The sequence below is a fragment of the Muntiacus reevesi genome, chromosome 4, assembly GCF_963930625.1.
Source record: "Muntiacus reevesi chromosome 4, mMunRee1.1, whole genome shotgun sequence".
Classification (NCBI taxonomy): Eukaryota; Metazoa; Chordata; class Mammalia; order Artiodactyla; family Cervidae; genus Muntiacus; species Muntiacus reevesi.
This window is the reverse complement of record NC_089252.1, coordinates 58,240,863-58,267,564: the sequence shown is the minus strand read 5'-3', so window position 1 is coordinate 58,267,564 and position 26,702 is coordinate 58,240,863. Positions and strand designations below refer to the sequence as shown.

Sequence of the window (26,702 nt, the reverse complement as noted above, 5' to 3'; positions counted from 1 at the left end):
TCTCTCACAGAACAGAAGCAGGACACCTGCCCTTTCCAGCTCCCTCGGCCCCTTACTCCAGAGCATTCCTGGGCCAGAGCTGCTTTCACACGGCCCGCCCTCCTCCCAAGACCTGCAGACTGTCTATGTCCCCCGGAGACAGCCCTGACTCTTCAAAACAAAGCGGCTCTGGACAGGCCTGTGCATTCAGACAAGGGCGTTTCAGCCGACATGCCTTCAGCTCTCACTTGCAGGCTCGGCCCCCTCTGCTCCTCTCGGTAGCAGCGTCCTCCTTCAGAGGCTCGATTCGGGTCCTCAGGTTTTCACGTTGTGTGACTAGAAATATTCTGGCTCATACAGTCACCCCTGTTCCAACAGACACAGTCCATTTGGGACTGTACAGCCTAGACAACACGGGAAGACCTGCGGGGGGCCACGAAGCAGCAGTCCACACAGCAGTTCCTAAGCCCAGGGGTCAGCAGAATGGCCTGTGGAACAACCTAGTTAAAGCTGCCACTCGAAGCTCCTCATGTGAACACAGCGTCTCCCGGACCACACTACGAGCATCCTCAGACACACGCTGTCAGATGCACCTGGCACCTGGGAGACTCAGGACTGCTTACTGACACCTCAGAGAATGCAACACATATACAAGAGTCCCCTTAGAATCAAATCCTCAGAAATTAACAAGAGCGATTACTACCTACTGGAGAGTTCCAGGTCTATTTACCTTCTCGATGAGTCATGATCTTACAAGATGCAGAGTCACATGTTTATCTCACTCAAAGACTCCTAAAACTCAAATGCATCTACCTATTGTTTTCCTATCAATTCAGTGTAGATCCCCCAAGAGAACAAGTAGACTCCTGTTATAGAACTGCACACAGATTGTGCCTAGCGAGCCTCAGGAGAGGAAACACAAGGATACAACATGACATAGAATTCCCCGCAGGGGAAGAGACCAATCCTATATTCATGACAACAGGAACAAGACTGCAGCTACTGACAGGCTGTGCATCGTCTTTTCATGTGAAGGCAAAAGCAAGAACAACTCTTTGAGTGATCTTGAAATGCTGTACTCTTTGTCAGGGCAATGACATAGCACCAGCCGTTATAGGGGAGCAATCCCATTTTCTCCCAATTTCATTATATCTCAATAACTATTCCAGTAGGAATTCATTGTAACTTACATTAAGTACAGAGAATAATTTTTTTAGTGAGGAAAACAGAAGGAAAAGAATGAAGTAAATATTCTCTGTTTCAATCTGGGTGATGGTTATGGGGTATATGTACGTAAAAGTTCACAGAGCAGTAAGGTTAAGAGTTGTACACATTTATTATCAGAAGTTACATCTGGATAAAAATATTTCCTTTAAAAAAAAGAGGAGGAATAAAAAAATGCAAATCCCAGATCAAGGGTAGTATTTAAAATTCCTTAAATTTTCTACGCTTCATTAAACAAATATTTACTGAACATCTTAAAAGGGTTCCTACACTGTTGGTGGGAACATGAACCGGGGCAGCCACTATGGAGCAGGATGAAGGTTCCTTGAAAAACTAAAACTAGAGTGACCATGCAGTCCAGCTTCTGGGCATATATCTGCAGAAAACTCTAGCTCAAAAAGACACATGCATCTCAGTGCTCACAGCAGCACTGTTTAACAACAATCAAGACATGGAAGGACTTCCCTGGGGGCTCAGTGGGAAAGAACTCGCATGACAATGCAGGAGACATGGGTTCGATCCCTGGTCTGGGAAGATTCTCTAGAGAAGGAATGGCAACCCACTCCAATATTCTTGCTGGGAAATCCCATGGACAGAGGAGCCTGGCAAGCTACAGTCCACGGGGTCACAAAGAATCGGACACAACTTACTGACTGAACAACAAGCGATGGGAACGACCTGAACATCTGTGATCTGTGAGCGGGGCGAGGCCAGTAGGCAAGAAGTTAAGCACACTGTCGTGTGATGAGCAGGATGGTAGGGTGAGCCCTGGGGGCGTGGGGACCATGATCTATCTCAGTTCAGGAGAGCCAGAGTTCCTCAACTGCTATTTCACCCACAAAATCAAAACAAAAAACCACACATTCTGAAATATTTTTTAAAGCATAAAGATCCATCATGATGTATTTCTCTTAGGGAAGCACAAAACTAAATTTAACTCTTGTCTTTATCATGAGGCACAGTAAAAGTCAGACCCTTCATCTTGTCGCTAAAGTTATGGTCACTCACTAAAATAAACATCCACAGAGACCAACATAATTCAGGCCACCAGGCTATGGAGCATTTCAGTTTAATGCATAAGGGCTCTGAAGCAAACAAGATGTTCCAAAGTAATTTAACATGCACAGCTACTTACAGCTTTCTTGAAAGAAAGTTCTGCCCGTGGTAACTCCTCAGAGAAAAGAGTTTCCACTTAATGTTTAAACTAACTTCCTCCTTGGATCAAAACAATGTCTTTTAAAACTTAGTAAACAAGTAATTTAGAAATACTCGGTCCCAAAAGAAAATAGTTCAAATGTGAGGGGAAACTGTGGTAAAGATGAGAACTAAAAAAAGAAAGACAAGTCAAAACTCTAGGAAAATCTCTGTCGCCCACAGTCATAAACATGTGGAGACATTAGGGAGACTCCTGAGATGACTCCTTTAAGCAGGAGTGAGCTGCAGGGTTTTTGCCCAGGTCACAGACTTCTCATCCTATCAGTCACACCCCCATGGCACAGGGCTGTTTATGCACAGCTCACCGTACTTAAGGAATCAAGATTAAGGAAGACTTGCTAAGATATTCCTGCCTCTATCCCCACAAAATGGTGAGGTTGGCAATACTATTTTCTTCATAAACGCAGGACAGATAGATAAGTCACAAGGAGTGGGTAGCCATTCCCTTCTCCAGGGGATCTTCCCAACCCAGGGATCAAAACAGGGTCTCCTTCCTTGCAGGTGGATTCTTTTCTGTCTGAGCCACCAGGGAAGCCTCAGATAGTCACAGATTGCAGTTGAAATGGTCTGAGATCACCTAAGACAAGACTGGGCTTCCCTGGGGGCTCAGATGGTAAAGAAACTGCCTGCAAAGCAGGAGACCCAGGTTCAATCCTTGGGTCGGGGAGATCCCCTGGAGAAGGCAATGGCAACCCACTCCAGTGTTCTTGCCTAGAAAATTCCATGGAGAGAGGAGCCTGGTGGGCCGTAGTCCATGGGGTCGCAAAGAGCTGGACATGACTGAGCGACTAAGACAGCTAAGACAAGCCTGCTAGCAAAGGGGCGTCTCACGAGTCAACAAGCAGCCAGAGCAAACCCGCGCCTTACCTGTCGGCCTTCACCAGGAGGCTGGGCGGCAGCCCCAGGAGCTGGTTGTGCTGCACATCCAAGACCTCCACGGAGGTCCTTTCCAGCCTCTCAGGGAGCCTGGCCAGCCGGTTGTGTCCCGCCAGCAGCTTCCGGAGACTACTGTTACAGAACAGGCTGTGTGAACAGGGCAAAGAGAGAAGGTAACTTACTGAGAGCGCGTCTGGGGTGAAGGCTTAAAAATGAATGGGAGGAAGAGAAGACTTAAAATTACCATGCCAAGAAATCTAAATTCATCAGAGCAACTGCAAATTCATTTTAATATAAGCTCAAAGTTTGACATGTTATTTCAATGCTTTCCATACTTCAAAAAAGAAAAAAAAGAGGGTGGGAAAAACTATGAAAAGGACTATTTAACAGAGCAGCTCTCCTTAGTGCGAAGGAAACCCGACTTTCATGGACGACATGGAAGGTGGCGGCCTCATCGCGTCAGACTCATGGGGCAACTGCGAGGCCGCCAGCTCCCAGGCAAGGCCTACGCCCGGGGCTGCCCAGGACACAGGGCGCTCTTCTACACAAGAGACTCTGAAGAAACACAGCTGAGCAATTTTCACCTACAGGATCAACATTCAAAGAGGGTTCTTGCGTCCAAATAAACTTTTACCAATGCCCACTGAGAAAATGTTACATGTTCCTCAGCAGCGTTTCACAGTAATTATTTGTTCCTTTCCTCACTTCCCTAAATCTGATTACTTTTATTTTCTCATTGACTTCATCCTGGACCAAAGCAGACTCCCTTCTAAAGAGAACAGAAGGCGCTCACTGCACCATTTTCTTCTGAGCCTTAAACGAGCTGTTGGGAAGCGTGACTGTTTCTTCTATGGATTATCAAAACTGCAATAAATGATGAGTTTGTGTTCATCAAAGCAAAATCTGCTTTATAATCACTTGAGACAGCAACAGTTGCAGAGAATAAAGCACATCCTGCGTTAAACACAGAAGCCTGGGGACTATGGGGAAGCAAGGTTGTGATTCACGTCAGGGTCACTTTGAAACGAGAGCTCACTCACACTGACGTCAAAGAATGAGGCTTCCTCACCTGCCTCCTATTTTCCACCATCTTGACCTCACTCACTTAAAAGTTCTTAAAGTCACTCTAATTTAGAGCCATAACTTTATTCACTTTAAGGATGAAAACGAGAAATTTTGGTCACAAAGATGCTACCAACCTGTCTCAACAAGGTGACATCGTGGGCCACCATTAGGGATCGCCTGCCTCTGCGGGTTTAGAGGCTAGAGGACAAGACGAGGCGTCCAGGACGGTCTCCAGTCAGTCACTGCAGGGCCGGCCTCCGGGACGCTCACTCTAGGCGCCTAACTCTGGATTTGGTCCACAGAGGAATGGGATTATCTCTCTGTCTCTCTCTCTCACACGCACAGACACACATATACATACACGTTTTACCCTTAAATAGAAGGATAGCTGAAAGAAGATAATACAATCTTTATCTTCATTTTTCCACATAAGAAAGTAGATTTCATGACTACAGAATGAGTATACACGCTAGTGACAGAACTTGTTCAATTCTTTTGTATATGAAGAATAAATAGCTTCTTTTCCTTTCAATACATCTCTGGTTGTAAATATTATTTTCCGTTTTGTCAAACCCTTTCAAACCCATCTCTTAGACAAACAAAGCTTGAATGGTTCTATCAGTTTCTAATGAATCGCTGTCTTGGCCTGGATGTTACATCAATGACAAGGCTTGTACAAAGCTTGCAACTAAACAACACTATTAAATGAGCAAACAATATGTACTGTTATTGTCCCATGCGTCAAACACACACAAAAACAAACGCTTTGCATTTTATGACAATAGAGCATCTGGATTTGCTTTGAATAAGCATTTGTTTAGATCCCCCAAATCCTGCACTGTTCAGATCAGTTCAGTCGCTTAATTGTGTCTGACTCTTTGCGACCCCATGAACCGCAACATGCCAGGCCTCCCTTTCCATCACCAACTCCCGGAGTTTACTCAAACTCATGCCCATCGAGTCAGTGATGCCATCCAGCCATCTCATCCTCTGTCGCCCCTTTCTCCCCCCCCCTTCTCCTCCTGCCCCCAATCCCTCCCAGCATCAGGGTCTTTTCCAATGAGTCAACTCTTCGCATGAGGTGGCCAAAGTACTGGAGTTTCAGCTTCAGCATCAGTCCTTCCAATGAACACCCAGGACTGATCTCCTTTAGGATGGACTGGTTGGATGTCCTTGCAGTCCAAGTGACTCTCAAGAGTCTTCTCCAATACCACAGTTCAAAAGCATCAATTTTTTGGCGCTCAGTTTTCTTCACAGTCCAACTCTCACATCCATACATGACCACTGGAAAAACCATAGCCTTGTCCAGACAGACCTTTGTTGGGAAAGTAATATCTCTGCTTTTTAATATGCTATCTAGGTTGGTCATAACTTTCCTTCCAAGAAGTAAGCGTCTTTTAATTTCATGGCTGCAGTCACCATCTGCAGTGATTTTGGATTCCATAAAAATAAAGTCTGACACTGTTTCCACTGTCTCCCCATCCATTTCCCATGAAGTGATGGGACCAGATGCCATGATCTTAGTTTTCTGAATGTTAAGCTTTAAGCCAACTTTTTCACTCTCCTCTTTCACTTTCATCAACAGGCTTTTTAGTTTCTCTTCACTCTCTGCCAGAAGGGTGGTGTCATCTGCATATCTGAGGTTATTGATATTTCTCCCAGCAATCTTAATTCCAGCTTGTGCTTCTTCCAGCCCTGCGTGTCTCATGATGTATTCTGCATATAAGTTAAATAAGTAGGGTGACAATATACAGCCTTGACATAGGTACTCCTTTTCCTATTTGGAACCAGTCTGTCGTTCCATGTCCAGTTCTAACTGTTGCTTCCTGACCTGTATACAGGTTTCTCAAGAGGCAGGTTAGGTGGTCTGGCAGAGCAAATCAAAGAATAATTCACTCGGGCAAACTGGATAAGAAATCAGTTATCCTGTATTTATGTAATTGTTGGTTTATTTATATGTTTGTTGCAGCCTGCAGTGACACAGCGGCTTTAAACTCCAATAGGCTACATGTGTTAAATCGGGGAGGTCAGAGTAGGGAAGAGAAAAACAGATGGAAAGATAACAGGACAAGATTTTTTTTTAACAAATTACTTTTCCTTGTTAGTAGTCACCTTTTACTATTTTTGCTATCTTCTAAAAGGGTCTCTCTCTCTCCACGTCCTACACACACATGCTGCCCAAAGTCCTTTTGATGATGGTGATGGGCTCTGAACTGGCCCACCTAGATGCTCACAGAGCATAAGACTCAGCATCTTCAAACGGACTCAACTTACAGGTGTAATATATTCCTGAGAAGCAAAGCCAAAGCCACTGAGCTTTCCAGGAACTAAAAATGGAAATTTAGTGTTTAAATTAAATTCTTCTCGCATTTCTTCTACAAGAAGACAGACATGTTAAGACAAGAGACAGAAAGTAAAGATTCTGAAAGAATTAAGATCACAGAGGTGAACCAGCCACATCATTTGCTGAGTTTCTGGATATTTCTTTTGGCTTATTTGAAAAGTTCCACCAAGCATTAGCCTCCACAAGGCTTCGCCAAGCCTGGCTAGCAGTCAAAGCTTCACTCTACTTGTCAATACATGACGAAATATTACGACAACGATGCCACGAGAGATAAGAGATAGTATATAAGGTCTGAAAGCAAACTCTTTCAGGGGTTCATAACAACAAATTAAACACTGAACCAGCAATTTTTTCCATTGTTCACCTTACTTGAGATTCTTTTTTTTTTTTTTTTTTTTTTACTTGAGATTCTTTAACTTAATCTGTGCTTAATACTCACCGTGCAGGAAGTTCACATATTTGATTATGGCCAACATCCAAAACTTCGAGCTTTCGGCTTTCACAGACCCACTCAGGCACGTTTTCTAAACAGTTCCTAAATGCAAGAATATACAATTTCTTCTTTGATTGGAATTTGGCTTAAAACATGGCTCAAAAGTCAAAATAATTACATACAACAAATAAAACTTCAGAGGAAATACTCAATTACAGTGAATATAAATAAAAAAGATATGTGTAGTCACTTTAAGCTAAAGCAGGATGTGATAAAAAATAAGAAATAAAGAAAAAGTAGGAAAGAACACAGTAACATCATTTGTATTATCTCTAAAGTCTAAAAAATAGTCTGGTTTCCAGAGTTACTATCCCAAAATGTCTATAAACCCATGTAAGTTTAGGGAGAAGATGTCTTCCACTGGAAAACCAATAAACACATATTTACACACTTCCAGTTATGGTAAAGAGTCAATGGCATAAAATAGCTTTGTTTTCCAATCTGCATTTTTACCATTAATATGAAAAATTTCCCCAACTCCAGAAGGTACCTTGAGACCACTGCCATAGACAAGAGGAAAGAAATGGTGGCAAAGAAAATATACACTTACCCTAAGACTCAGAATCAATGATTTGAAAATATTTACTTATGCATTTGACAGTAATTATAATTACTGGAAACAAGTTAAACTAATGGTAACTATAATTGTTAAATGAATTGACCACTTTTTTGATAAATCTATTACTGTATTTGAATGTCTCCTTAGTCATGGATGGTTAGCTTTTTATCTTGTTTTTAAAACATGTGAAATGACTAGGCTCAAAAAAATCTAAAACAGTATGTATGTTATGGTTATAATTCTTTAAAAACAAATGAACAAGTCTGTGAAAAGTATGAGGCTTGGAACAGGGATTATAGTAGAATAAAATTTTATGCTATTTTATCAACTTCTCAATTAAAATATAGAAAAGAAGGCATTATTTTCCATTTAGTGTTTGTATACATACACATTGCTCAGGCTTTGAAGGTCTACCGACTGGACACTTAATTATTTTATTGTATAGTAGTCAAGGAGGGCATGGAAATCCACTCCAGTATTCTTGCCTGGAGAATTCCATGGACAGAGGAGCCCGGCAGGCTACAGTCCATTGGGTTGCAAAGAGTCGGACACAACTGAGTGACCAAGCGCGCACAGTCACGCACGCACACACACACAGAGTTGGACATGACTGAGTGACTAACTGCACACTCACACACACACAGAGTCAGACATGACTGACTAAGTGCACGCTCTCACACACTCACACTGAGTCAGACAGGACTGACTGACTAAGCGCACGCTCTCACACACACAGAGTCAGACATGACTGAGTTACTAAGCGCAAGCTCACACAGAGTCAGACATGACTGAGTGACTAAGCGCACACTCTCACAGAGACAGACATGACTGACTGACTAAGCGCACACTCTCACACACACACAGAATCAGACATGACTGAGTGACTAAGTGCACGCTCTCACACACTCACACAGAGTCAGACAGGACTGACTGACTAAGCGCACGCTCTCACACACACAGAGTCAGACATGACTGAGTTACTAAGCACACACTCTCACACACACAGAGTCAGACATGACTGAGTGACTAAGCGCACGCTCACACAAGGTCAGACATGACTGACTAAGCGCACACTCACACAGAGTCAGACATGACTGAGTGACTAAGCGCACTCTCACACACACACAGTCAGACATGACTGACTGACTAAGCGCACACTCTCACAGAGTCAGACATGACTGACTAAGCGCACACTCTCACACACACACAGAATCAGACATGACTGAGTGACTAAGTGCACGCTCTCACACACTCACACAGAGTCAGACAGGACTGACTGACTAAGCGCACGCTCTCACACACACAGAGTCAGACATGACTGAGTTACTAAGCACACACTCTCACACACACAGAGTCAGACATGACTGAGTGACTAAGCGCACGCTCACACAGAGTCAGACATGACTGACTAAGCGCACACTCACACAGAGTCAGACATGACTGAGTGACTAAGCGCACTCTCACACACACACAGAGTCAGACATGACTGAGTGACTAAGCGCACACTCTCACACACACAGAGTCAGACATGACTGAGTGACTAAGCGCACACTCACACAGAGTCAGACATGACTGACTGACTAAGCGCACACTCTCACAGAGTCAGACTTGACTGACTAAGCGCACGCTCTCACACACACAGAGTCAGACATGACTGAGTGACTAAGCGCACCCTCACACAGAGTCAGACATGACTGACTGACTAAGCGCACACTCTCACAGAGTCAGACTTGACTGACTAAGCGCACGCTCTCACACACACAGAGTCAGACATGACTGACTGACTAAGCGCACACTCACACAGAGTCAGACATGACTGACTGACTAAGCGCACACTCTCACAGAGTCAGACATGACTGACTGACTAAGCGCACACTCACACAGAGTCAGACATGACTGACTGACTGAGCGCACGCTCACACAGAGTCAGACATGACTGACTGACTAAGCGCACACTCTCACACACACAGAGTCAGACATGACTGAGTGACTAAGCGCGCTCTCACACACACACAGAGTCAGACATGACTGAGTGACTAAGCGCGCTCTCACACACACACAGAGTCAGACATGACTGAGTGACTAAGCGTGCTCTCACACACACACAGAGTCAGACATGACTGAGTGACTAAGCGCACGCTCTCACACACACACAGAGTCAGACATGACTAACTAAGCGCACGCTCACACAGTCAGACATGACTGACTGACTAAGTGCGCTCTCACACACACACAAGAGTCAGACATGACTGAGTGACTAAGCGCACACTCACACAGAGTCAGACATGACTGAGTGACTAAGCGCACACTCACACAGAGTCAGACATGACTGACTGACTAAGCGCGCTCTCACACACACACAGAGTCAGACATGACTGACTGACTAAGCGCACTCTCACACACACACAGAGTCAGACATGACTGACTGACTAAGCACACACCCTCACAGAGTCAGACATGACTGAGTGACTAAGCGCACTCTCACACAGAGTCAGACATGACTGACTAAGCGCACACTCTCACACACACAGAGTCAGACATGACTGAGTGACTAACCGCACACTCACACAGAGTCAGACATGACTGACTGACTAAGCCAACGCTCTCATACACACAGAGTCAGACATGACTGAGTGACTAAGCGCACCCTCACACAGAGTCAGACATGACTGACTGACTAAGCGCACGCTCACACAGTCAGACATGACTGACTAAGCGCGCTCTCACACACACACAGAGTCAGACATGACTGAGTGACTAAGCGCACGCTCACACAGAGTCAGAATGACTGACTGACTAAGCGCACACTTACACAGAGTCAGACATGACTGACTGACTAAGCGCACACTCACACAGAGTCAGACATGACTGACTGACTAAGCGCACACTCTCACAGAGTCAGACATGACTGACTGACTAAGCGCGCTCTCACACACACACAGTCAGACATGACTGACTAAGCGCACGCTCACACCGAGTCAGACATGACTGACTAAGCGCACGCTCACAGAGTCAGACATGACTGAGTGACTAAGCGCACGCTCTCACACACACACAGAGTCAGACATGACTGACTGACTAAGCGCACACTCACACAGAGTCAGACATGACTGACTGACTAAGCGCACACTCACACGGAGTCAGACATGACTGACTGACTAAGCGCACACTCACACGGAGTCAGACATGACTGACTAAGCGCACACTCTCACAGAGTCAGACATGACTAACTAAGCGCACGCTCTCACACACAGAGTCAGACATGACTGACTAAGCGCACGCTCACACAGAGTCAGACATGACTGACTGACTAAGCGCACACTCTCACAGAGTCAGACATGACTAACTAAGCGCACGCTCACACAGAGTCAGACATGACTAAGCGCACACTCACACAGAGTCAGACATGACTGACTGACTAAGCGCACACTCTCACAGAGTCAGACATGACTAACTAAGCGCACGCTCTCACACACACACACAGTCAGACATGACTGACTAAGCGCACGCTCACACAGAGTCAGACATGACTGACTAAGCGCACGCTCTCACACACACAGAGTCAGACATGACTGACTGACTAAGCGCACGCTCAGAGTCAGACATGACTGACTGACTAAGCGCAGTCTCACACACACACATAGTCAGACATGACTGACTAAGCGCACACTCTCACAGAGTCAGACATGACTGACTGACTAAGCACACACTCACACAGAGTCAGACATGACTGACTGACTAAGCGCACACTCTCACAGAGTCAGACATGACTGACTGACTAAGCGCACACTCACAGAGTCAGACATGACTGACTGACTAAGCGCACACTCACACAGAGTCAGACATGACTGACTGACTAAGCGCACACTCTCACAGAGTCAGACATGACTGACTGACTAAGCGCGCTCTCACACACACACAGAGTCAGACATGACTGACTAAGCGCACGCTCACACAGAGTCAGACATGACTGACTAAGCGCATGCTCACAGAGTCAGACATGACTGACTAAGCACACGCTCACAGAGTCAGACATGACTGAGTGACTAAGCGCACGCTCTCACACACACACAGAGTCAGACATGACTGACTGACTAAGCGCACACTCACACAGAGTCAGACATGACTGACAGACTAAGCGCACACTCACACGGAGTCAGACATGACTGACTGACTAAGCGCACACCCTCACAGAGTCAGACATGACTGAGTGACTAAGCGCACGCTCTCACACACACACAGAGTCAGACATGACTGAGTGACTAAGCGCACACTCACACAGAGTCAGAAATGACTGACAGACTAAGCGCACACTCACACGGAGTCAGACATGACTGACTAAGCGCACGCTCACAGAGTCAGACATGACTGACTAAGTGCACACTCAGAGTCAGACATGACTGACTGACTAAGCGCACACTCTCACAGAGTCAGACATGACTGAGTGACTAAGCGCACGCTCACACAGAGTCAGACATGACTGACTGACTAAGTGCACACTCTCACAGAGTCAGACATGACTGACTGACTAAGCGCACGCTCACACAGAGTCAGACATGACTGACTGACTAAGCGCACACTCATACAGAATCAGACATGACTGAGTGACTAAGCGCACGCTCACACAGAGTCAGACATGACTGAGTGACTAAGCCCACGCTCACACAGAGTCAGACATGACTGAGTGACTAAGCGCACGCTCACACAGAGTCAGACATGACTGACTGACAAAGCGCACACTCACACAGAGTCAGACATGACTGACTGACTAAGCGCACGCTCACACACACACAGTCAGACATGACTGACTGACTAAGCGCACGCTCACAGAGTCAGACATGACTGACTAAGCGCACACTCACACAGAGTCAGACATGACTGAGTGACTAAGCGCACGCTCTCACATACACAGAGTCAGACATGACTGACTGACTAAGCGCACGCTCACAGAGTCAGACATGACTGACTAAGCGCACACTCACACAGAGTCAGACAGGATTGAGTGACTAAGCGCACGCTCTCACACACACAGAGTCAGACATGACTGACTGACTAAGCGCACGCTCACACAGAGTCAGACATGACTGACTAAGCGCACGCTCACAGAGTCAGACATGACTGACTGACTAAGCGCACACTCACACAGAGTCAGACATGACTGACTAAGCGCACACTCACACAGAGTCAGACATGACTGAGTGACTAAGCGCACACTCACACAGAGTCAGACATGACTGAGTGACTAATTGCACGCTCTCACACACACACACACACACATATCAACCCCTAAGACATCTCATTTAGGTAGGCAAGTGAAAGTACCCTTCAGCATAAGCAAACACTAAAATAACACAACTCCTCTAAGTGATAAAATATCCTGAACTTTGACCCTGAGGAACTCTAAGAACCTCGTAAGCACCATAATAAGCAACAGCTCAGTTCCTTTGGAAATGTAAATACTGACAGAGAGGGGGGCGAAACACCCAGAGCTATGTGAGGGGTCCGACACAGAGGGTTTTCTAAGAGAAAAAGTCCTACAGTTTGGGAGGTGGACAAGGCAGAGCGTGTCACAGTGCAGGCTCTGGACATGAGAATTTTTCTTAAGAAAAAGATGAACAGCATTTAAGCACAGAATTCAGCGACTAGCACAGCACAAGTTTCTAATTCAGTCTCACGGGGCGGGGGGTGGGGGCGACGGACTTCAATTGGAACCAATTAGCAATTATATCCTTTAAACAAAAGAAAAACAGATTCACTCTGTGGCCAATTCTCTAGAATAAATCTATTCAAGATATTTACGTGCACCCATGTATGCAAACCACACTCCTGTACTCTTATTTCAATACTGAAGATAACAATATTCAAGGCTGATACAATAAAAAGAACTTGGGTAGTGTCTGACTTAAAGTTCATTAAACACAAATTGACGTGAATTTAGTAGGAAGTGTATGAAACACCACTCAAAGAATTTTATAAATTCAAAGCTGTAACTGTAATCATTCTCACATCAGCTAAATTCTGACACATTCTTACATAACATGATTGAAAATACTATTAAAATATCTAGGTTTGTATACTTTTATGACTAAAGGCCAATTGTGCACCTGACAAATTACACAGCAGCTGTACCAAATTTATGCACTGAAATGAGCTGCCTGTCACATTGAGAGGCCACATGCTCCTATGTACTGTGGTCGTTCAGAAAAGTTTGGATTATTACCTTTGAAATTACGTTAAAAGTGAGTTTCAATTTAGTGTGTGGAGATTATGAGAGTCTAATTTGCTCCAATACATGCTTTGGGCCTTCAGGGAAAAGTTAACTACAGTATTTGTGGAAACCAAAGTAAATATGATACACGGCAGCAGTGAATTTGTATACAAGGTGAGCACGTGAGCTTGTGCACAAGTGAGCTGAGAGGAGTGAGCGGGCTGTACGGAAACCCCACTCTGGCCGTGCCAGGCGCCACCACTTCAGGGCTGCAGGTGGGAGACGTGGGGCTTCCCCGGGAGCGCAGTGGTAAATAACCTGCCAAAGCAGGAGACACGGGTTCAACCCCTGGGGCGGGAAGATCCATGGAGAAGGAAATGGCCACCCACTCCAGTGTTCTTGCCTCGAGAATCCCACAGACACAGCCGCCTGGTGGGCTGCAGCCCACGGGGTCGCCAGGAGCCGGACAGGACCGAGCGACCCTCCCAGCTGTGGTCATTCGGCAGTGCTGCTGGCTTTACAGGTCGTTTCTATTGTGCAGCAAAGTGATCACCTGTTTGTGCACACGTATCCCCTCTTTCTTGGGTTTCCTTCCCATGAAGGTCACCACAGAGCGCTGGGTAGAGTTCCCTGCGGCGTACAGGAGGTTCTCATTCGTTACCTATTTCACATTAAAAGTTCTCATGCTCAGGTTTAGACAGAATCACCCAGATAATTTTCACGCAGACCCTAGAGCACTCCAGGAACTGGCTTCTTACCTTGAGACATCCATGTAGGACAGATAACTCGGAACTGGGCAAACATCAAGCTGGACAAGTTCTAGGAAGCAGGAAAAAAACACAACCAATCAAATCACCATTCAAGTGACACAGAGACTCTTTTTGTGTGTAGAATCGTTCCTGTGTTCTATTCTCCATTGTTTGTTTAGGTTGGGAAGCACAACATATCCATTTGTTTAACTCTAAACTACAGGGAAGTACAGAGACCTTCTAATTTGGGCACAAGGTCTTAGTCAAAGACTGAAATAAATCACTCACTCTGCTTTCCTGCCTCTTCCCATCCACTTGCTGCGGCACTCCTCTTGCTATGCAGCCTAAATTTTAACTGGAAGATTATGAATATCACTGTTTTTAAACACTCAGGGTTCCTGGCATATAATCAAATGTGTCCTGGCTTGAGCCTTTTTCACTCTGTGCCATTCACTGGAATAGCACTCCTGAGGATCAGAAAGGACTTCCTCTACTCAAATCTGGAAGCCTTCCTCAAAACTGTGTGCAAAGTGACACCAAGGGCTCTGCTTCTCAGATGCAGTAGTCTCGAGATGCCCTTCTGCTTTCTCTAAACACCAAGTGTTTCAGAGGTTCAGCTCCTCTCGGCTTCCTCATCTGTCCCTAGCTAACTGTGATGGCTTGGGAAGTCTACTTCTGGCATCGGGTCTCTTCTCTGCTCTAGTTACCTTACTTCCACGGATTCAGATACCACCTCTGAGCAGATGTCCTACATCGACAGCTGTAGTCCCGACTGCAAATTCCTACTAATTCACATGAAACCACTGCAATAACCTGGATTAGTGGAAAGGTGGATTATCCCACCCTTCTCCCATACGGGCACTCTGGACCCTGCTTTCACGTTAATAGTCTTACAGCTTCATTTTCATCACTTGCCTTTTCCACTAAAAATTTCCACTGGATCTCTACAGCTTACTGTACCAGGTGCAAAGTTTCACCATCTGACTCCAAGCCATGCGTCCCCTAAGTACATGTTACCACTTCCCAGCAGGTACCTATGAGAGCAGAATTCCCTTTGGCTCATCTACCAAATGAACCACATTCATATTCTTTCCTCTTCAACACCTATTTTATGTTTCCCAACTAGCCAAATCCTATAACACTTTGGTGACCTACAGTTATCTGAGGTTTATTTCTCCATTGAGATGACAGTGAATTCATTAAAACCAAAAAAAGGAAAAGGAAAAGGAAAGAAAGAATCCCATGCTTTAGCACTCCTGCGCTACATGACACAGAACACAAGTGCCTGACAGGCGCGTTCAGTGCGGCGGTGAGCACTCATTTCCATTCAGCTGTCTGACAGGAAGGGGCAGAAACCTCCATTCATTCACCGAACATGTGCCCATACGACCTTTTCTTTTTCAGAGCTGCCAAGATCTCCAAAGCCTAAGGAGGCAATCTCACTAGATGAGTAAGGCTCTTGCTCTGTGATGGCCCTGTGGCACATAACGGGGTTTCTCTTGCGCTGAGGCCCTCTGCTGGTGGGGCAGGAACGCTGAGACCTTGTATGGAGTCCATAGCAGACGTGCCTCCCCTCCACTCTGCAGATTCACCACCTGCACAAGGTGGCCCAATAAACAGTTCACTTCCCACCGCCCCCACCCCCGTCTGTTCTTCACGCTGAAGGGCCAATCACCAGTGGGAATAACTTACGTAAATGTCACAATGCGAGAAAAACAAGTCAGGAACTATAAATAAGTCCTTTCTTTTTGATTGCTTTAAATACCAAACAGCATTCTTCTGTCATGATTTTTATCTTAGCAAAAATTGACAGCTATTTTACTAAATGAGGGAAGAAAAGTCACAGCCAGGAGGGGGCTGACAGCACTGAGTGGATTCTCGGGGCCACGTGAGGAACCCCGATGTGGTCCTGTCACCTACCGTTGGAAGAGGCATAGAGTGCTTTGAGGACGCAGCCACAGATGCTTAACGTCACCAGCTGATTCCTTTCACAGTGTAAAACTTCAAGGTTGTTGAAAACCATAGCGTCCAGACCCCCAAGTTTGTTGTCTCGCAGATCAAGCTGAGTGACATGAGGGAGAAAGTCCACTTCATCTGCTATTAGCTTCCTAATTAGGTTCAGTCTTGAGAGGAAAAGGACATAAACAGAGACCATAATCAAAGGCAATGCTGTCAATACAAGCCACCGCCTAGTATGTGACCAACAAGAAGGACTCGTGTATCACTCTATCACAGTTCCCCAGGATTTCCTGACTCTCAGTATCTGGTCTTCCTTCCCTAGCTAGGTTCCCTGGCTATTTCTAGCTACAATTCCATGAGGTCTTAACTTTGAAACTATATTCTGAAATGCAATTTAGACCATTAATAGACTGGAAGAGAAGCATGCATATTGATTTTTACCTTAATTCATTTCAAGGGGGAGGGGGAATCATTTAAACATTTATTTCCAAGAATCTGGTTGAAAGAATACAAGAAACAGAATCCAGAAAACCCAGCTAAGCACATGCAGCTACACTGAATGTTTAAGAAGGAGAGGGCGAGCGAGCAGGCAGATGAGCAGCCACGAAGGACAGAACTAACAGGCGAGCCTGGGAAGAAAAAATAATGAATGGGGACCACCTATGCACCAGAAACAGGCGTGTAAGCCTACCTGAATTTTCATAGCTGGTTCCAGACCAAGGATTAATTACCAAAACTATCTCCATCTTTAAAATACTGCTTGAAAAAGCAAAGCACAGGAAATATTGATATTTGGCATGTAGGATTCACTGCGAACCCACAGAACAAAGGATCATGATGGGGCCCGATGAGTTCAGGGCACAGGGAAAACCTGGCAGAGCCTCGGTCATGAACACTGGTTAGCTCGTGGACCAACGCTGCCATGGACGAGGTGCCAGGAAGACAAGCAAGCAGTAAGGGGACTAGGAATCAACACAGAAACACGTCGAGTGTGGACAGAAACATGGAACTCCCCAGTCCTAGTCTGCTAGGCTGCACCCAGCCCCGGTACAAACAAACAAACAGCAGAGCCTCCCACGTCCCGTCACAGAGCCGACAGAGCGCCGAGACCGCGCGCTTGGTTACAGGAGCGTTCACGTGAGGGGGGAACGTGGAAAAAAGCCAGGTGTGCTCTGCAGTGGTTTCCAGCCCTTGGAAAAAATAAAATGAGAGTAGCTAAATTTTTAAAATTTAAAAAATAAATCTAAAAAAATAAAATGAGAGAACTGAACTAAATTTCTAATAGCAGGATCATAAAGCCATTGGAACACAAGGATGAGGGACAAGACAGCCAAGAGCTAGGATTTGTCAAACTGCAAGAACAGCATGTGGCTTCCTCACATGTCTCCGAGATTTAAAATTATTTTTTTTGCTCCTTCTCTTTTATGTTCCAGGTTGTAAGAGTAAAAAACTGGCCTCAACTCAGCGATCTGCCTATCTCGAAATGCTCACTAGATTACTAGAATATGTACACATAATCACTTTAGTTCAGTCGCTCAGTCATGTCTGACTCTTTGAGACCCCATGGACTGCAACACGCCAGGCCTCCCTGTCCATCACCAGCTCCCGGAGTTTACTCAGAGTCATGTCCACTGAGTCAGTGATGCCATCCAACCATCTCATCCTCTGTCATCCCCTTCTCCACCTGCCTTCAATCTTTCCCAGCATCAGGGTCTTTTCCAATAAGTCAGTGCTCTGCATCAAAACCCTCATCTCCTTTTGGATATAAGAGCCTATAGGAACTGAAAACTGTCCCGTGTTCTCGTGAGTCTACACTTTAAATCACCTCCATGTGGCACTATCATTTCAGTCCACCCCAACCCTGCACTGTAGTAACATGGACATAATTATAGGGCTGATTTAATGAGACAAAAGAAAATTTATAATGACAGGGAGGTTATTGCCACTATTCACTTTAAATTGTCAAGTCTTATCAGGATGCAAATATCAAAAGGTTTCAGTCTCACATAATAATATGATTATTTCAGATGAAGTTTTAAAGAGGCAAAATGTTTGTGAAAATTTCTTTCCAATAATCTCCTCAGTTAACAGAGGCATTTTATTTATTTCATCAATACTCATTGAGCATTTATTGTGTGTACGTCGGCAGTGTGAAAATGTTCTCGTTCCAGTCTGCTGCTCAACACTTTACATATGTGTCCTTGAGCCATCACCTAAGCCTCCAGGAAGTCTCATTCTAACCTGGAAACTGGGGCTGACGCCTTCCTTGTCCTACACGGCTGCTGAGAAATGGGGGGGACGCACATGCCAGTGCTCTGTGACGAGAGGAGGTCCCGGAGGTGAGACAAGGAGCCTAGGCTTTGCGTGAGAGATGAGTAAAGTAAGGGGCGTGCCAGCAGATTCAGTAATGCAAGCCACACATGTTTTAAAATGTGAAGCCAAAGGATACGGGTCAGTGATCAGTGTCATGGTGGTGGTTTAGTTGATAAGTCATGTCCAACTCTTTTGTGACCCCATGGACTGTAGCCCGCCAGGTTCTTCTGTCCATGGGATTTCCCAGGCAGGAATACTGGAGTGGGTTGTCATTTCCTTCTCCAGGGGATCTTCCCCAACCAGGGATCAAACCCGTGTCTCCTGCATTGGCAAGCAGATTCTTTACCGATGGAGCTACCAGGGAAGCCTGACCAATGTCATAAATGATGTATAAGACATACAGAATGGTCAAAAAGAGATGCTATGGGAGAGGAAGCATCTCATCTGAACCCAAAGAGCAGGCAGAATTCACTGGACATAAATGGGAGAAGAAAGGAGTCCATGAGGAAGAGCTGAACGGCCTTTGGACTTGGAGGCTGAGCTTCACACAGGGGTGCAGGGGCCCCTCGGGAGCGCACACTACGTGAGGGGGTGAGGACAGGGACGCAGAGGTGGGTGAGTCCCCCAATGTTTATCCAGCCCTGGGCCTACTGCAGCTAAAGCTGGGGGTCAAGGACACACGCTTCCCTGGTGGCTCAGATGCTGAAGAATCTGCCTGCAGTGCAGGAGACCCAGGTTCGATTCCTGGGTCTGGAAGATGCCCTGGAGAAGGACATGGCAACCTTCTCCAGTACTGCTGCCTGGAGAACTCCATGGACAGAGGAGACTGGTGGGCTACAGTCCATGGGGCGGCCAAGAGTTGGACACGGCTGAGCGACTAACCCGTTTTCACTACAGAGACTACGGATATATAAACGAGAGCAGTGCTTCTCAAGTTATCTAGGAGGAGGGACCTACTTTCCAAACTTCTAATCCCCCCCAGACGGACGCGCATGCACGAGGACACAGCTCCCTGCACAGGCGGCTCACCACTTCGAGCTCGCCAATCTAACCTCATCTGTTCCCTTCACAATGAGATGCGTCTGCTTACCAGGGTCTACGGGAATACGTGGCAGTGCTCGATGTTTCCAGGATATTAAGTCTCAGTCACTATACATATCTCTTTGTTAAAAAAAGTTGCAAATAGTTGCTTTGCTAGCACACGCTGGAGGACCACAGTCTGGACAGAACCATACTTAGAACCTCATCCTCAAGGAATTCACAGGCTAGAGGCTTGAAACTAGAGATGAGAGCTTCAGTATCTTGAATTAGAGAACTGAATGTTTTGAGTGCGACTGTGCTTGAGAGGCTGTACAGTGAGTGGTAGCAGACAGCGCAGAGAGGAGGCAAGAGCAGCAGCGAGAAGAAAAGTAAGGCCAGAGAGTGAGACTGGTGCCCAAGACGACCTGACAGCATCTGGGCGGCCCACTAGAAAAGTCACAAATTCTCTGTCTGGCAACCAGTGAAGCCAGAAAACTCGCAGGGGCCACAGGACTGGAAAAGGTCAGTTTTCATTCCAATCCCTAAGAAAGGCAATGCCAAAGAATGCTCAAACTACCGCACAATTGCCCTCATCTCACATGCTAGCAAAGTAATGCTCAAAATTCTCCAAGCCAGGCTTCAACAATATGTGAACCGTGAACTTTCAGATGTTCAAACTGGTTTTAGAAAAGGCAGAGGAACCAGAGCTCAAATTGCCAACATCCGCTGGACTATAGAAAAAGCAAGAGAATTCCAGAAAAACATCTACTTCTGCTTCATTGACTATGCTAAAGACTTTGACTCTGTGGATCACAACAAACTGGAAAATTCAAGAGATGGGAATACCAGACAACTTGACCTGCCTCTCGAGAAATCTGTATGCAGGTCAGGAAGCAACAGTTAGAACTGACAGGGAACAACAGACTGGTTCCAATTTGGGAAAGGAGTACGTCAAGGCTGTATATTGTCACCCTGCTTATTTAACTTATGTGCAGAGTACATCATGTGAAATACCAGACTGAATGAAGCGAAAGCTGGAATCAAGATTGCTGGGAGAGCAAGGATCTCATTCAGATATGAAGGAGAATTCAAAAGCTTTACAGACAAGCAAAAGCTGAGAGAATTCAGCACCACCAAACCAGCTCTTCAACAAATGCTAAAAGATCTTCTCTAGACAGGAAATGCAGAAAGGTTGTATAAACGTGAACCCAAAACAACAAAGTAAATGGCAACGGGACCACACCTATCAATAATTACCTTAAATGTAAATGGGTTGAATGCCCCAACCAAAAGACAAAGACTGGCTGAATGGATACAAAAACAAGACCCCTATATATGCTGCCTACAAGAGACCCACCTCAAAACTAGAGACACATACAGACTAAAAGTGAAGGGCTGGAAAAAAATATTTCACGCAAATGGAGACCAAAAGAAAGCAGGAGTCGCAATACTCATTTCAGATAAAAGAGACTTTCAAATAAAGGATGTGAAGAGAGACAAAGAAGGACACTACATAATGATCAAAGGATCAATCCAAGAAGAAGATATAACAATTATAAACATATATGCACCCAACATAGGAGCACCGCAATATGTACGGCAAACGCTAATGAGTATGAAAGAGGAAATTAATAGCAACACAATAATAGTGGGAGACTTTAACACCCCACTCACAACTATGGATAGATCAACTAAACAGAAAATCAACAAGGAAACACAAACCTTAAATGATACAATGGACCAGCTAGACCTAATTGATATCTATAGGACATTTCACCCCAAAACAATCAATTTCACCTTTTTCTCAAGTGCACACGGAACCTTCTCCAGAATAGATCACATCCTGGGCCATAAATCTGGTCTTGGAAAATTCAGAAAAATTGAAATTATTCCAGTCATCTTTTCTGATCACAGTGCAGTAAGATTAGATCTCAATTCCAGGAAAAAAATTGTTAAAAATTCAAACATATGGAGGCTAAATAACACGCTTCTGAATAACCAACAAATCACAGAAGAAATCAAAAAAGAAATCAAAATATGTATAGAAATGAATGAAAATGAAAACACAACAACCCAAAACCTATGGGACACTGTAAAAGCAGTGCTAAGGGGAAGGTTCATAGCATTACAGGCTTACATCAAGAAACAAGAAAAAAGCCAAATAAATAACCTAACTCTACACCTAAAGCAGTTAGAGAAGGAAGAAATGAAGAACCCCAGGGTCAGCAGAAGGAAAGAAATCTTAAAAATTAGGGCAGAAATAAATGCAAAAGAAACTAAAGAGACCATAGCAAAAATCAACAAAGCTAAAAGCTGGTTTTTTGAAAAAATAAACAAAATTGACAAACCATTAGCAAGACTCATTAAGAAACAAAGAGAGAAGAACCAAATTAACAAAATAAGAAATGAAAAGGGTGAGATCACAACAGACAACACTGAAATACAAAGGATCATAAGAGACTACTACCAGCAGCTCTATGCCAATAAAATGGACAACTTGGATGAAATGGACAAATTCTTAGAAAAGTATAACTTTCCAAAACTGAACCAGGAAGAAATAGAAGATCTTAACAGAACCATCACAAGCAAGGAAATCGAAACTGTAATCAAAAATCTTCCAGGAAACAAAAGCCCAGGACCAGATGGCTTCACAGCTGAATTCTACCAAAAATTTAGAGAAGAGCTAACACCTATCTTACTCAAACTCTTCCAGAAAATTGCAGAAGAAGGTAAGCTTCCAAACTCAATCTATGAGGCCACCATCACCCTAATTCCAAAACCAGACAAAGATGCCACAAAAAAAGAAAACTACAGGCCAATATCACTGATGAACATAGATGCAAAAATCCTTAACAAAATTCTAGCAAACAGAATCCAACAGCATATTAAAAAAATCATACACCATGACCAAGTGGGCTTTATCCCAGGAATGCAAGGATTCTTTAATATCCGCAAGTCAATCAATGTAATACACCACATTAACAAATTGAAAGATAAAAACCATATGATTATCTCAATAGATGCAGAAAAAGCCTTTGACAAAATTCAACACCCATTTATGATTAAAACTCTCCAGAAAGCAGGAATAGAGGGAACATACCTCAACATAATAAAAGCTATATATGACAAACCCACAGCAAGCATCACCCTCAATGGTGAAAAATTGAAAGCATTTCCCCTGAAATCAGGAACAAGACAGGGGTGCCCACTCTCACCACTACTATTCAACATAGTCTTGGAAGTTTTGGCCACAGCAATCAGAGCAGAAAAAGAAGTAAAAGGAATCCAGATAGGAAAAGAAGAAGTAAAACTCTCGCTGTTTGCAGATGACATGATCCTCTACATAGCAAACCCTAAAGACTCTACCAGAAAATTACTAGAGCTAATCAACGAATATAGTAAAGTTGCAGGATATAAAATTAATACACAGAAATCCCTTGCATTTCTATACACTAACAATGAGAAAACAGAAAGAGAAATTAAGGAAACAATACCATTCACCATTGCAACAAAAAGAATAAAATACTTAGGAGTATATCTACCTAAAGAAACAAAAGACCTGTACATAGAAAACTATAAAACACTGATGAAAGAAATCAAAGAGGACACAAACAGATGGAGAAACATACCGTGTTCATGGATTGGAAGAATCAATATTGTCAAAATGGCTATTCTACCCAAAGCAATCTATAGATTCAATGCAATCCCTATCAAGCTACCAACGGTATTTTTCACAGAACTAGAACAAATAATTTCACAATTTGTATGGAAATACAGAAAACCACGAATAGCCAAAGTAATCTTGAGAAAGAAGAATGGAACTGGAGGAATCACCCTCCCTGACTTCAGACTCTACTACAAAGCCACAGTCATCAAGACAGTATGGTACTGGCACAAAGACAGAAATATAGATCAATGGAACAGAATAGAAAGCCCAGAGATAAATCCACGAACCTATGGGCACCTTATCTTTGACAAAGGAGGCAAGGATATACAATGGAAAAAAGACAACCTCTTTAACAAGTGGTGCTGGGAAAACTGGTCAACCACTTGTAAAAGAATGAAACTAGAACACTTTCTAACACCATACACAAAAATAAACTCAAAATGGATTAAAGATCTAAATGTAAGACCAGAAACTATAAAACTCCTGAGGAGAACATAGGCAAAACACTCTCTGACATAAATCTCAGCAGGATCCTCTATGACCCACCTCCCAGAATATTGGAAATAAAAGCAAAACTAAACAAATGGGACCTAATGAAACTTAAAAGCTTTTGCACTACAAAGGAAACTATAAGTAAGGTGAAAAGACAGCCCTCAGATTGGGAGAAAATAATAGCAAATGAAGAAACAGACAAAGGATTAATCTCAAAAATATACAAGCAACTCCTGAAGCTCAATTCCAGAAAAATAAATGACCCAATCAAAAAATGGGCCAAAGAACTAAACAGACATTTCTCCAAAGAAGACATACAGATGGCTAACAAACACACGAAAAGATGCTCAACATCACTCATTATTAGAGAAATGCAAATCAAAACCACAATGAGATACCATTACACGCCAGTCAGGATGGCTGCTATCCAAAAGTCTACAAGCAATAAATGCTGGAGAGGGTGTGGAGAAAAGGGAACCCTCTTACACTGTTGGTGGGAATGCAAACTAGTACAGCCACTATGGAAAACAGTGTGGAGATTTCTTAAAAAACTGGAAATAGAACTGCCATATGACCCAGCAATACCACTTCTGGGCATACACACCGAGGAAACCAGATCTGAAAGAGACACGTGCACCCCAATGTTCATCGCAGCACTGTTTATAATAGCCAGGACATGGAAGCAGCCTAGATGCCCATCCGCAGATGAATGGATAAGGAAGCTGTGGTACATATACATCATGGAATATTACTCAGCCGTTAAAAAGAATTCATTTGAATCAGTTCTAATGAGATGGACGAAACTGGAGCCCATTATACAGAGTGAAGTAAGCCAGAAAGATAAAGAACATTACAGCATACTAACACATATATACGGAATTTAGAAAGATGGTAACGATAACCCTATATGCAAAACAGAAAAAGAAACACAGAAGTACAGAACAGACTTTTGAACTCCGTGGGAGAAGGTGAGGGTGGGATGTTTCAAAAGAACAGCATGTATATTATCTATGGTGAATCAGATCACTAGCCCAGGTGGGATGCATGAGACGAGTGCTCGGGCCTGGTGCACTGGGAGGACCCAGAGGAGTCGGGTGGAGAGGGAGGTGGGAGGGGGGATCGGGATGGGGAATACGTGTAACTCAATGGCTGATTCGTGTCAATGTATGACAAAACCCACTGAAATGATGTGAAGTAATTGGCCTCCAACTAATAAAATAAAATTAAAAAAAAAAAAGTTAAAAAAAAAAAAAAAGATTGCTGGGAGAAATATCAGTAACTTCAGGTATGTACATGACACCATCCTTATGGCAGAAAGCAAAGACGAACTAAAGAGCCTCTTGATGAAAGAGAAAGTTCAGTTCAGTTGCTCAGTTGTGTCCGACTCTTTGCAACCCCGTGGACTGCAGCACGCCAGGACTCCCTGTCTATCACCAACTCCCAGAGTTTACCCAAACTCATGTTCACTGAGTCGGTCATGCCACCTAACCATCTCATCCTCTGTCATCCCCTTCTCCTCCTGTCTTCAATCTTTCCCAGCATCAGGGTCTTTTCCAATGAGTCAGCTCCTCACATGAGGTGGCCAAAGTACTGGAGTTTCAGCTTCAGCATCAGTCCTTCCAATGAACACCCAGGACTGATCTCCTTTGGGATGGACTGGTTGGATCTCCTTGCAGTCCAAGGGACTCTCAAGAGTCTTCTCCAACACCACAGTTCAAAAGCATCAATTCTTCGGCACTCAGCTTTCTTTTTAGGCCAACTCTCACATCCATACATGACCATTGGAAAAACCATAGCTTTAACTAGATGGACCTTTGTTGACAAATCAGTGAAAGTCAAAGAGAAGAGTGGCTTAGAACTCAACATTCAAAAAACAAAGATCATGGCATCCAGTCCCACTACCTCAAGGCAAATAGATGGGGAAACAATGGAAACAGTGAGAGACTTTACTTTCTCGGGCTCTAAAATCACTGCAGATGGTGACCGCAACCATGAAATTAAAAGACATTTGCTCCTTGGAAGAAAAACTATGACAAACCTAGACAGTCTATTAAAAAGCAGATATTACTTTGCCAGTCTGTCGAGTCAAAGCTATGGTTTTTCCAGTGGTCGTGTATGGATGTGAGCAATGAACCGTAAAGAAAGCTGAGCACCAAAGAATTGATAATTTTGAACTGTGGTGTTGGAGAAGACTCTTGAGAGTCTCTTAGACTGCAAGATCAGACCAGTCCATCCTAAAGGAAATCAATCCTGAATATCCACTGGAAGGACAGATGCTGAAGCTGAAACTCTAATACTTTGGTCACCTGATGTAAAGAACTGACTCATTAGAAAAGATCCTAATGCTGGGAAAGATTGAGGCAGAAGGAGAAGGGGACGACAGAGGATGAGATGGTTGGATGGCATCACCGACTCAATGGACGTGAGTTTGAGTAAACTCTGGGAGATGGTGATGGACAGGGAGGCCTGGTGTGCTGCAGTCCACGGGGTCACAAAGAGTCAGACATGACTGAGTGAATGAACTGAACCAATAAAGTGG

The 26,702-nt window shown here is 44.3% G+C and overlaps 1 protein-coding gene across 2 annotated transcripts in view; it reads right to left on the bottom strand.

Moving 5' to 3' along the window:
* The window catches only part of PHLPP1 (PH domain and leucine rich repeat protein phosphatase 1), a 221,767-nt gene that overhangs the window by 37,321 nt on the left and 157,744 nt on the right, over window positions 1-26,702 (bottom strand). Inside the window, exons 7-10 of one of the 2 annotated variants that reach the window (XM_065932863.1) lie at window positions 16,633-16,835; window positions 14,722-14,782; window positions 7,143-7,238; window positions 3,286-3,441 (exon numbers count right to left, since the gene is read on the bottom strand). In XM_065932863.1, the coding sequence (XP_065788935.1) occupies window positions 3,286-3,441; window positions 7,143-7,238; window positions 14,722-14,782; window positions 16,633-16,835 (516 nt within the window). The remainder of the gene's footprint in view (window positions 1-3,285; window positions 3,442-7,142; window positions 7,239-14,721; window positions 14,783-16,632; window positions 16,836-26,702) is intronic. The other variant, XM_065932864.1, reaches the window with a different exon arrangement.